This window comes from Corapipo altera, unplaced genomic scaffold (genome assembly GCF_003945725.1).
Source record: "Corapipo altera isolate COAL_440 unplaced genomic scaffold, ASM394572v1 133, whole genome shotgun sequence".
In the NCBI taxonomy this organism is placed as follows: domain Eukaryota; kingdom Metazoa; phylum Chordata; class Aves; order Passeriformes; family Pipridae; genus Corapipo; species Corapipo altera.
This window is the reverse complement of record NW_020884939.1, coordinates 1,078,443-1,090,581: the sequence shown is the minus strand read 5'-3', so window position 1 is coordinate 1,090,581 and position 12,139 is coordinate 1,078,443. Positions and strand designations below refer to the sequence as shown.

The following is a 12,139-nucleotide window of genomic DNA, read 5'->3' as shown; positions in this document are numbered from 1 at the left end:
ACAACACACCGGGGCACGTGACCGCGCGCGCTGCCGGCGTCACGTGGCGCTCGCGCTGCCTGCGGCTTCCCCCCTTCCCCACAGGCGCTCCTGTCACCGCGGCCCCGAGGGGCCGCCCAAGGACGGCTCGGCGCGGGGCCGCTCCGGCTGCCCCCTGCCGTCCCCTGCCGTCCCCTGCCTGTCCCTGCCTCCCCCTGCCTCCCCCTGCCTACCCCTGCCGTCGCCTGCCTCCCCCTGCTTCTCCCTGCTTCTCCCTGCCGTCCGTGCCGTGTGCCTGCCCGGGGACGGTGTGCGCCGGCACCTCGGGCTCACGGTCGGCGTGCTCGAAGGTACTGCCCCTTATCTTCTGGGATAACACAACACTTTAGCTCCTTGTCCTCTGGGATAACACCTTAGCCCCCTGTCTTCTGGGATTTTGTACCGCGGTGCTCCCGAGCTGCAGGAGCCTTCTGTGGGGTCAGCTCCCGTCTGAACAACGGCTCCTGGACTTGCTGTGATAGCAGCCCCAAGTTCATTCGTTCCCACGTGCCCTGGAAGGGTGCTGGTCTCTGTGGTGCCCGCTGGTTTTTCTAGCGATCTCTTTCGTTTTGTGATTTGCAGGGGCGGTCCTTGGTGCCCCACCGTGATGCCGAAGCGGGGCTGTCACCGCGTGGCGAACACGGACGTACCGCGCCTGGGCTTTCCGTGGTGTAGCGCTGCTTTCTGCCCCTGGGTCTGGGCTGGAGGCAACTCGGCTACAGATTAAAGTGTTTTTTAATGTTGCTGCTCAACATCACAAGCTGTTTGCAGAAGAGTTTTAGTGAATTTAGTACAATGGAATCCCTAGGTTTAGTGACAAGACCCAGATTGCACAGGTAGAATTTTCTTCTTTCAGGCCTTGATAGCTGACAGCTTTTAAAAGATTTGGCTTGAGTTTGTTGTCACATGGGTTTTGGCTTTGAAAGGGATTATTTTATAGATAACTGACTTTATGGGTGGTCTATGTATTTGTAGGAGGGAATTATTTTTTTTTTTTTGTGGTTCTTTCAGGTATTAACAACCTTGCAAAATACGTACCTGCCATTTTCCACACTGTCTCAAAACAAGCTGCTGAGAAACCAGACGTGAATCAGATAGTTTTTATTATTCTGTTCAAATTTATATGCAAGCATTCTTTTTCCTTACTGAAGCTGAGGCAGGAATCAGATTTCTTAAGAAGCACATGCAAGGTGGTTTTGTCAGAATATAAAGGAGAGGTGGGGCTTTAATGTTTTTGTTTTGGTGGTTATTTATGTGAAGACTGCATTCTAAGGAAGAAAATCTGTAAGTGATGTAGATATAGCATCTGGAGGTATTGGTGAGGGAGTGACTTGAGGATCCTAAAGCTGCCTCTGATATTGCAGACATTTATCACAGTAATAATAGTGTTGCAGTAGTTACCCTTAGTTTGGGAAGTCTGTTTGGCAGTGCTCGGGTCCTCTTTTATTTCTGCTTCTCTGAGCTTGTGTGGGGACAGGAATGGAGCATGAAATACAAAGCTCAAATGATTTATATTGTGCCTTGAACTTGTAAACGTGCACTTTGCCATGAGGAAGCAAAAACACTGAAGTCAGTTGAGAAGAAGTGGTCCTGGAAGATCTGGTGTATTTAAAGGAATAAATTCAAATAGATTTCCAGATCTTGCTGCTTTATTTAAAGGGCCATTTGTGACTTTTACAAGGTGTTGGTAAATGTCCTGTTATACTGAATTAGAATTTAGTTTCACACTTGGCTCTAAACAAGCAAAACTGTTGGTCTGTGCTAGGACTGAATAGATGTGGTTTGTTGGTGTTTGGGTACAGAGAACAAATATGAGATTTCCTTACTTCCAGAACTGTTTGTACCTCCTGAGCAACGCTAATCACAGCGTGTGCAGGCAATAACATGTGCCATGTCCTGTGCTGTGATTCCATTTCAAATAAACTTTATGTCCTGGGGCTAATCTTTGGGGCTTTTTCCTTTGTATTATGTACAGGTTCTCTTGTTCTCCTTTTTGATGATGCTTTGGGAGTTGCCCCACTGAAGTCAGGAGGAGCAGTAGAAGGCTGAGTTGTTATTTGGTGTCAGTGTTTTGTGTCCTCTGTACACAAACCTTCAGCCTGTGCTGTGGGACCCTTTGTGCCCCAAGGCCTGGGGGTGTCCAGGGGGCAGGGGCACAGCTGTGGGCACTGCTGCAGTTTGGATCAAAGCCCTTGTTTGTTTGGCCTCAGCAGGTGTTTGTCACTGGAATCCAGCTCTTGGGCCTGCAGCTCCACAAAAATAGCCCCTGAAAGCTGGACTGGAAAGGGGTTAAAGAGCGTTCCCTTTCACCTTTGGCAAATATGCAAGGAATACTTGGACAAGGAAGGGATGTCAGGAATGCTGTTGGGAGGAGGGACAGCTGTTTGTTTTTTGTCCTCCCCAAAGTACATTCTATTTAAATATTTACATATTTTCTTGCTGAAAGGCTTTAATTTATTTTCTATACTTTTCTAATTTATTAAGTTAATTTAATTTAATGGGGGGAGACAGATTTGTAACTGCTAGTTCTTCCACTTCAAGTTGAAAAAGCATTTCTGTAATTTTTTTCACTCAGAGAAATATGATGATAGAATTTTCTAACAGATTTAAATGTTTTCATCAAGGCTTGTGCTTTGTCTTTTAATATTATTGCTTGTTTTCATGTACTTTATATAGTTTGTAGTCTCAGTAAGCTATCTGAACATCCAGTAAAACTAGAAAACTTGAGACAATACAACCTTGAAGAGAAAGCAGTGGAAGACTAATAATAAATGTCATTGCAGAACAGTAATAATGTAGATAATAAAGTAAAGCATTTGTAGATGCAAAAATTATATATTTGTTATTCATAAACAGCTCTGAATGGCCACTGGGTCCTTGATTGATTTGCACACACCTGTCCCAGCCTTGGTCACACCCTGGGGATCTGTTCTGTTGCAAAGTCACTGCATCTAGAATTGTGTACCTACTGAAGGCATCTGTTTTAAGTATTAGTTTAAACAATCAGCAATATTTAATAACATGAAGCATCTTGGATTACAAAGCTCCTGGAGGGATGGGAAAAGTATAAACAGAGCTCCTGAGACTCCGGAGGAAATGCTTCAGCACGTGGTTAGTACTACACCTGGGAAGTAATCTTCTGAAATAACAGATCATGGAAGACACCAGTTGTGTCTGTAGTCTTTGCTGGGATGAGGCCTTGGTCACTAATCATAGTTCAAAATTAAAGGTGTTTCACTTCAGTGTAAAATGAATTTTACAAGGAACATGTTTGCATGCAATACAGACCTTCAACACACAATTTGAAAGTAATTTAGCATGAGGAAGAGTCCCTATTTAATTTTATAATAGTATAATGCCTTTGGATAGTTTTAATTTTGTCAGATACATGACTGAAACACAGGAGCTGTTTGGTTTTGAGGAGTGGTGTGTATGTACCCGAGGAAGCCTTGGAGAGTCGATTGCCCCATTTTTGTTGAGGTGACTGACAGACTTTGGCAAGGTCAGTACCCTATAATCATTGTTTGGGATGTATTCCTTACTCTTTTCTAAAATTACCCATTTAATCCCCTTGTCAAAAACTGTGGCAAAAGTTGCAATTAAAAATCGAGCAGCAGATGTATTTGAGTAGGCTCAGGGGCAGGGAAGCCTTTAAGCCTGTGCGTGGTTTGCAGTGGCCGCACAGGTACTGGCGTGAGCGGAATCTCGGCCAGGATTCGGTCAGTGCCCAGAACTCTGGTCTGGGCGGGATCCTCAGTTTAGCGTTGAAAGTGACTCTGGCAACTACAAATCCCAGGGAGCATTGCTGGGAGCAGGGTCGTGCAGGAGGGTTGGCATCCTGCAGGGACCAATGGCAGCCGACAACTCCCGCGATCCCTGCGTGTCAGCTGCCAGCGCTCCAAGCGCTGGAGAGCGGCGTGGGAGCTGCCTGTTGCCCTGGGCTGATTTAAAGTCCTGTGTGAGCTCTGATTTGATATTGTGTTCTGCAGCCTCTGTGCCGGCTGGAAAAAGCCCGCGGGAGTAGTGCCGATGGATGCGATTCTGAACTGCAGCGCGGAGGATTTGGAGGATTACTACAACTTGCTGGGATGCGACGAGCTATCGACGGTAAGAACCTTCCCTCGCCCCCCCGATCAATCACAGTTAGGATGTGCTCGGCTGTCCGCGGGCGATTTGCGGGCAGGACTGTCTGAAATGCCTGGTGAACCTTCTTTCTTGCCACTTGTAGCATCTCCCTTGGAAAGCTCGGTTTTCTTATGTGTGCACCGACGTGAAGAGCCCAGAATGAGGCTTAAGTTAAAAATGCCCTGTAGAACAGGAGTGTGCTACGGATACAGCCAAAATAATGGTTTATTTATTAGTGTAGATCAACGAGTGGTGTGGTTACGAATCACGAGCCAACTGCATACATGTGACAGCATCCAAATAATATTTTGGAATATGTTACCGGTTTTGAAAACTGAAAAGAAGCTATTTATATTGTTCTAACATGATGAATGTTTATATAGCTATAGGGCACTGATAACGCTGCTGAGTTTCTCAGGCCCTGTACATATTTCGGGATTTTAAACTGTATTCATTGGTTCGGAGGAAAAACAAAAACAATATCTCTTTTTTGTTCATCATATTACTGGTTTTAAGTGCTATTTTTAATGACATTAAAATACCAGCTTTACTAATTTGTTTCGGTAGCAGATAGTTCTTTATAATGAGACATCTAGCTAAGCAATTGTTGAGTGATTTGTAGCTAAAACAAGTGTGCTTCATTCTAAAGGTGTCTCTATAACATTTTTTTGGAAGTCTGGTATGCTGATTTTTTAATTTATTTATTTTTTTTTAAATCTAACTGTTATATTAACTGGAATTGTCTTTCTGTTTTGGAAAAGGAGCTTTGATTACTCTGCTGTAATGAGAGATGTATTCAGTGGGGGTAAAAGCTGTATTTTGCCCAGCAAATTTAGTCTCTCACCTGTCCTAGTGGTCAAGTGTAAAGATCAAGAGGAGACATCTTCGTTGTGTCTCAGAAGGAAATGTAAAGCTTTTCCTGAGGAAAGTCCCAGAAGGGATCCCAGCAGAGGGCAGTGCTCAGGTCTCCGTGCAGGCTTGTTTCGCAGATGCTGTTTCTCATTTTCTACCTCACACCAGTTCCTTAAGGTCTTAGCAATTAACGAGCAGTTCAAGTACATCTGATAACGATTTTTCAAGTTGCTTAAAATGAAATTAAAAAGCTGGAATAAATACTAGTGGGCCCTGAAGAACAAGCTGTCAAGTACTGTTTGTTGAGAGAAGCAGCAGATGTTGCTGCCTTGTTTTTGCCATGGTGAGGTCACAGCTCCCCTCAGGATGCTGCACAGCACTGCTGAGGTCTAACAGAAATTTGGAGCATTACAAGTGTTTTGCAGGCACGCTCCTTTGTACATGCAGTCAAGTGTTTGTAGCAGCACAGAATTCCTCTGCTACTGTACAGATTTTAACTGCGAAGTTCCCCTTTAAGTAACTTTTGAGATGGTAGCTGGCTATACAGTAACCAGCTTCATCAAGTTCTCTGTTTCATATATGTGTTTTTAAGTGTTGCACTGACTGGAAATACAGCACATTACATCTGCTCCTCCAGAAGAGGCTACTGAGAAGAGGTAAAATGTAGAATTCTTAAGATACCACCGTAGACCACATTTTTTCCCAGCATATGCCAACAAAATTTGGCCAGCTAGTTGAGCGAACTGTGATTTTATTCTAAAGGAAAAATGTTATGAGCCTTAATTTTGAAATAAATAATTTAAATTGTATGTGACTCTCATGGTTTGAAGGATGAGGAATTTATATAAACAGCCTTTCTTGCATGGGAAAGAATAGTAACTAATTGATACCTCAGGGTGAATTGTTGTGAAAACTTAAGCTGTACTGGAAAGATATAAAGGGGTTTCGCTTCTGCATTACAATAAGCAGAAAGATACTTGGAAAAGCACTAAACATCTGAAAATCTAAGCTGCTGTCTACTACAGTGGTTTCCTGTATTTTGTTAACTGTTGTTATGTCTTTGTTTTTCCAGTGGTTGTGATACTTTATGGTACTACAAACTGCGTGGGAACTTGTAATTCACTAATAAATGTGCTAATATTGATTATAAATCTATTCCAAGCCAACCTTTTTGCACAGAAAATTAACTTGACAGAAAGAATGTGAACTGCTGGTTATCTAGCAACAGGGTATCCAAGATGGAAAAGCCACGTGGTGCTGGCTGAATTTCCTGTGAAGAGGATATGGAGAAAGCCACCTAATCCCACAATTTGATCTTCAGAAATACAGAAAGAGTTAGAGTTGATTAAACAAAGTAAAGAGCAGCTGAAGTGAGGCATTTTGCCTGGGTGGTCAAATGCCTTTACACATTTTTCTTAGAGCCAACTTGCCATATTGGATGACTGAGCTTCGTAAAAAGAAGACTGAGTGCATGGAAAATAAAATTAAGTAAGCAGTGTCACTGGCAGATGGTTGTTGTTACCTACTTTGCTTGTACTAAAGGTTGTAAAAATAAATAGGACAAAATCTTTCAGCATTCTTAGTTAATTTTCCCAGCCCCTTTCAGAAATCAGATTTGAAAACCTTTTCTGTGTCTACCTATTTAACTACTTTAAGTCTCAATATTCTGTTTAGGTTGAACAAATTCTTGCAGAATATAAGATTAAAGCCCTGGAATGTCATCCTGACAAGCATCCTGGAAATCCCAAAGCAGGTATGTATTATATCCTGTTTAAAAACAATTAACATGTCCAAGGTACTAAATTCAGCCTTAAAACTTTGTTAAATATTCCTTCCCCTCAATATATTTTAATCATCATGTGTATTGAGCATATTCTACTTAAATAGTAAGCTTTTAATATTCTTTTCTAAGACTTGCACACATCTAGGTGATAGTGCAGGAAGACAAATGTTGGATTTTTTTGTTTTCTAGGATTTTTTTTTTCTCCAAGCCTTGTTTTTCCCCCAAGAGCAGGGACCTGAGCTGTGAGGACTAAGCAGCACCTGAGTTATTTGGATCCAGTCTTACCCATTCATAACCACAGACAGGTCTGGTCAGTGCTCACCCACATCTGAGGAGTTTATATTCTTATGTTCTGATTATGATTTTGATCCCCCACCAAAATTTGGTTGTGGAATAATTTAATATGCTTCTCATTTTAAATAACACACAGAACTTTTTCTTTGGATTCTTCCTATTAGTTTAACTATAAGCTATAAAGCAGGGCTTTCCTTTCCTTAGTGAGTTCACAGGTGAGGAGGGGTGTTTAAAAAGTAAAGTAGGTGGCATTTTTGACTTTGAGACCCCCTGAGATTTGCTATTTGACAGACAATCTACCACCTATGAACAGTAACCTGATCACTAATATTTATTCAAAGTGGTAGCACAAGTACCAATGAAACCAATGGAATCAACTTTGCCTGCAGAAAATTCTGGCTACTGCAGCAGGGAAATGAGAATATTCCAGTGTCCTGTTCTATTTGTGTACCTCCAGTCTGTGTCCTATCTCTCCCTCCTAATCAATTGAAACTAAGTAGCTCAAAAAAGGGAGGCCAAGTGCCAAATATCAAACCAGCTTTGTTTGTCAAGAAGAAATGTTTTATGCTCTATTTAATTGAACATGCAGTATTTACTTTAAATACCTTTTTATGCTACTGGTGAAAGTTTACTTTATGTTTTTTATTTCATTGGGTTAAAGCTCAATAAAGAGTAATTAAAATAAACCTTTTTTGTTGAAAACTAGTAACACTATAAGGAAACCTAATAGAACCTCAACCTGTTGTCTCTTGTTTGATTTGTAGTTACCAATTTTGATTAGTGTTTGGGCACAGTGTATTTCAAAAGAAATCTCTCTAATTTGTAGACTGGAATAAATGAATAATAGATCACTGTAAATAGGTGAGTCATAGATAAGGTCTAAATCTTTATAACCCTTCTACAAATAGTAACATGCAGCTGCATCCTTAGTAACCGTTTCATGAGAAATGCCCCTGTAGGGAAGAAGGAGAGCTCTCATTCATACAGTCTGGTATTCAGGATGACATTTTAGCATATATAGAGAGGCCACACCTAACAAAATGCACAAGTTAATTACTTTGAACTATCTTTAGATTATTCTTTTTGCTTGTCAATGTCTGCTTGTCTGTTTTTCCTCTTTTCATGTTTTCCTGGTGGTGTACCTTTCTTACATCCTTGCTTCTGTAGATCCAAGTGTGTTCCTTCTAAGGAGCGTTGCTCTAGTTCCCCTTTTTAAGGTTGTCTGCAAGGGCTGACTTGTGCCTTTTGCCTGTGTACTCTATAAGGTTCTCTCAGCTTAAATTTAGGAGCTTTTGAAGCCAATAGACTAAGCAGCATTTTCTTCCTCATTTGAAAGGGTATCAGCTGTCCACCAAAGATGTTCCCAACACCAGCTACAGCTGTGCCAGCTGGGAGCAGAACAACCACATCCCTCGTTGACTGGCTTCTCCTTCTGCCTCCTCTGTTCTGTTTGCTCTGGGCCGTTGTTGGCGTCTGAATTCAGTGCTTTGCAAACAAATACAGGCTTTAGCATCCTTTTGGTTTGTGTTCTAGTGGAGAGTTTCCAGAAGCTGCAGCAAGCTAAGGAGATTCTCACTAACGAAGAGAGCCGGGCGCGCTACGATTACTGGCGGCGAAGCCACATCACCATCCCCTTCCAGCAGTGGGAGGCCCTGAGCAGCTCCGTGAAAACGGTTGGTGCTGTCTAAGTTGGGCCTTCAGGAGGAGGGGAAGGTAGGGCTGGGCCAGACAAAAGGGTGCAGTGAGTGAGGGGATGAGTTCCAGCAGTGGTGGGGCTCGAGGATGGGAATGGCGCGGAGTGATTCCTGCACTGTGGATGTGCAGGAAAAATTGCAGCGCTATAGAAGGTTTTCATGCTATCTGATTAAAGAAGGAGCTCATTGAAAAATCCAGAGGATAGGTTCCTTTAAACCCTGGGCTTCACACAGGGCTTTGGAGGGACTCTGCTGGGCTAGTGGGATGGCTTGTGACAGAGGCAGATGTTCTGAGGGTTGTTTTCCCTCATAATTTTGCTAGTGTGTTCCTAGCAGATCTTAATTCCATAATATTTGATTTTTTTTTCTGCCTTATTAGAGTGAATGATAGTTACAATTCTATATAGTCATATTTTAAGACAAGTGAATAAAAGTTTCCTTGATCAATTCTGCCCACCTCAGTTCTGCTTAGGAGAGAAGTTTGAGCCTCTTCAACTAAAGCTTTATGCCTGAGTTTCAGTGTTTGCTGTTAGTATGCCATGTAGCTGAGTTCAGTTCAGCTTTGAAGAAAAACGTTTCTGAAGTCACTCAAGCCCTCTTGAAAAAAATTGTATTTGAATTCATGGCAGAAGAAACTGGAAGAAAGGTCCTTAGGATTATCTGATGCATTTGTTCTTCATCCCCATGTGACATAAACTGTCCTCTCCAATGCTGAGACATGTAACCATGCTTTCCCCTGTCCATTCACCTGCAAGCTTCTCTTAATATGTGCTTTGTTTAACCATTAATTACAACAATATAAGAAAGAAAAGTTCATTACTTCTTTTTTACAGCACAGGAATTAGTTACTTGTTATTTATTCCTTTAGTCAATGCACTGGGCTGTCCAAAGTAAGAAGGACCAAATGCTGGAGGCTCCTGACTTCAGTAATACCAACATAACTAATGAGATTTGGACCCAACAGACGGAAAACAATGAAGATGGATTGTTGGGAGGGAACAGAGAGCAAGATGATGTTGCAATTCCTGATGTGAAACCACAGTCTTCAAAGAATCCAGACTCCCCAAGTAAGTGAAAACAGCAGTTACAGAAAATTGCAGTTTCCAGGGATTGGCCTGAAATGGGGGCTTTTAATCATGAACAATTCTCCTACAGAATAATATGTTTAACTGGTAGGGTTTTTTATCATGATTTTGGGTTGGAGTTTTGTTTTGGGGTTTATGCTTTTTATTATTTATTTAATTCTGAAGTTTTCAGACCTTTCTTCTTCCTTACCCTGTGTTTCCTTGCTTGTTTTCTAGTAAAGCCAGAAAACTGGAGAGGAAGAAGAAAAAAAAAGCTTTAACCAAAATGGAAAGTTTAGTTTTGCTGCTATATGAAAAGGAAAAATTTTAAAAAAGGCTGTTATTTTCAGTGACTTTTAAAAAAAAATGAACTTTTAAAACTATTGAGTAAAATATTTAGGTTTTGTTTTCTATCCAGTACTTATTCCTTTTGAGCAGTTTGCATCTGATGAGTTAATGAGGTCTAAAAGTTGAGACTCAAAGGCTTCTTTTGTATTCAAACAGGTTTAAAATAGTCCATGCAACCAGAATAAATGTGTATTTCAAAAGTGTCACCTACCCAGTCAGTACTTCTGTCTGTTGTTTAGGTCAGTGTGCCTGATCAAAGTTTACTTACCACAACAGCCACCCTCTGTGCTGCCTGATCCTTCAGGAGTTTTGTAATCTTAGGTTTATATTATCAGAGAACTATTATCAAACAATTTTTTCCCAGTTTGATCGAACAGGAAATTAAGTTGAGCTGTGAGGATAGCAATCCCAACCACTTGTGGAATGCAGAAAATAGATGAGAAAATTATACAAACAAATGTATGTCAGGCCTGACTGAAAACTTGATACTGAAAAATTATGCTCTATAACTTTACACTATTTGCCCTTTTTTGGTGATTAAATCATCACTGTATCCCTTGTAGAACAGTAAAATTTTGAAGTAAAGAAAAAATCATCCTGTTTCTTGTAATGGTGAATTTTCTTTGCAGGCATCTTCTTTCTCAGGGTTGTTTTGTTTTTTTGGGTTTTTTTTAAGTTTTAATTTAATTTCCAGATATTTGAATGGGAAAAATATCAAACCCATCAAGCACCTACCTAATTTTTCCAGTAGGCATATATTTACATTAATAAATGTTGATATTATAATATATTTATTTGAGAGGGTCTCTATGTACTTCAGTGCTTATACTTAATGTTAGAATGTTGATAACGCTTTTGTTTTGATCCAGGAAAAATTGCTACATTGGATTCCACTTTTAAACTGTGTTATTTTCAGTTCCTGTCTGCTGGTCTGTACAAATTACAGACTACAACTCAACATAGCTCTTTCAGCCTGAATAAGAGATTTTGCTAATTCTGCTAATAGGTTTAATTTTCTTGATATAAGAAAATCACATTTTAGTATTAACTGGCAGATTTATCATGTCACCATCTGTCTCTTCTTCTTTAGATTAAGCCAATGCAATTGGTTCAGTTTAATTTTGTGAATCCTCTTTTGTAGACTGCTGTTGTTCTTGCTGTTCTCTTTTGGACTCTTCCCAGCTGATCTATACCTTGAAGTTTGGTGTTTGAGTTCTTGTTCAAACATGTCAAGAATCCTGACCCTGCTGGTCAGGAGCACTGGAAGCGACCAATTTTTTATTTACTTTTTCTTGGTGAAGACTATCAAGTATTATTTCAGACAACTTAATTTTATACTTAATTTATAATAACTTACTTACCTTTCTCTTTTTCTTTCTCAGGATTTTCAGAGGGAAATTACTGGCACTTGCGTTTCCGCTGGTCAGGTGATGCCCCATCAGACCTCCTGAGGAAATTCAGAAACTATGAGATCTAAGATGCAAAATATACAAGAGCATGAGATCACGTGTTCAACAGTGCAGTATTTTTTTTGTCAGCAGTTATAAGTTATTTGTGTTTTGTATTCACTCATTGTAACGTGAACGTTGTTCCAATCAATGTCTAAATACTGATTTAACACACGTGCTGTGAGCATTGCAGGTGGAGGTCTTTTTGTTTAACAAGCAAAGCCTTTTCAGTATTAACATGAAATGATTTTGTGAAGTTATCTAGTATCTTATATGTTGTTTCCTGTATTCTAAAATACTGTGTAGTGGTTAATATTTCTCTGAGTGCTGTGATGTTATAAAGAACATACTCTCAGTAGAACCAAAAGCCAGTGTTGGACTCCAGGGTATCATTCTGTTCAGAGATGTCCATCCTAAAGCTCTTTGAATATGAACTGTAAACAAAACTGTGCTTATTTCTGAACTCTGTGCTCTGGTTCACTTCTCCATGGCATTGTACTCACTGCAGTGATT

The 12,139-nt window shown here is 40.6% G+C and overlaps 1 protein-coding gene across 9 annotated transcripts; it reads left to right on the top strand.

The window, feature by feature from the left end:
• The first annotated feature begins 83 nt into the window (after positions 1 to 83).
• On the top strand, positions 84 to 11,886 carry DNAJC12 (DnaJ heat shock protein family (Hsp40) member C12). Of its 9 annotated transcripts, XM_027661050.1 has the most exons (8): positions 238 to 329; positions 1,994 to 2,231; positions 3,388 to 3,520; positions 3,693 to 4,125; positions 6,670 to 6,748; positions 8,606 to 8,745; positions 9,635 to 9,833; positions 11,561 to 11,886. In XM_027661050.1, the coding sequence occupies exons 4-8, from the start codon at positions 4,048 to 4,050 to the stop codon at positions 11,653 to 11,655; spliced, it is 591 nt and encodes a 196-aa protein (XP_027516851.1). In that variant the 5' UTR covers positions 238 to 329; positions 1,994 to 2,231; positions 3,388 to 3,520; positions 3,693 to 4,047; the 3' UTR covers positions 11,656 to 11,886. The 9 variants fall into 9 exon arrangements, with proteins under 9 accessions (XP_027516857.1, XP_027516851.1, XP_027516855.1 ...); XM_027661051.1 differs by lacking the exon at positions 1,994 to 2,231 and having other exon boundaries at positions 314 to 329; XM_027661049.1 differs by lacking the exon at positions 238 to 329 and having other exon boundaries at positions 361 to 2,231.
• The last annotated feature ends 253 nt before the right edge of the window (positions 11,887 to 12,139 follow it).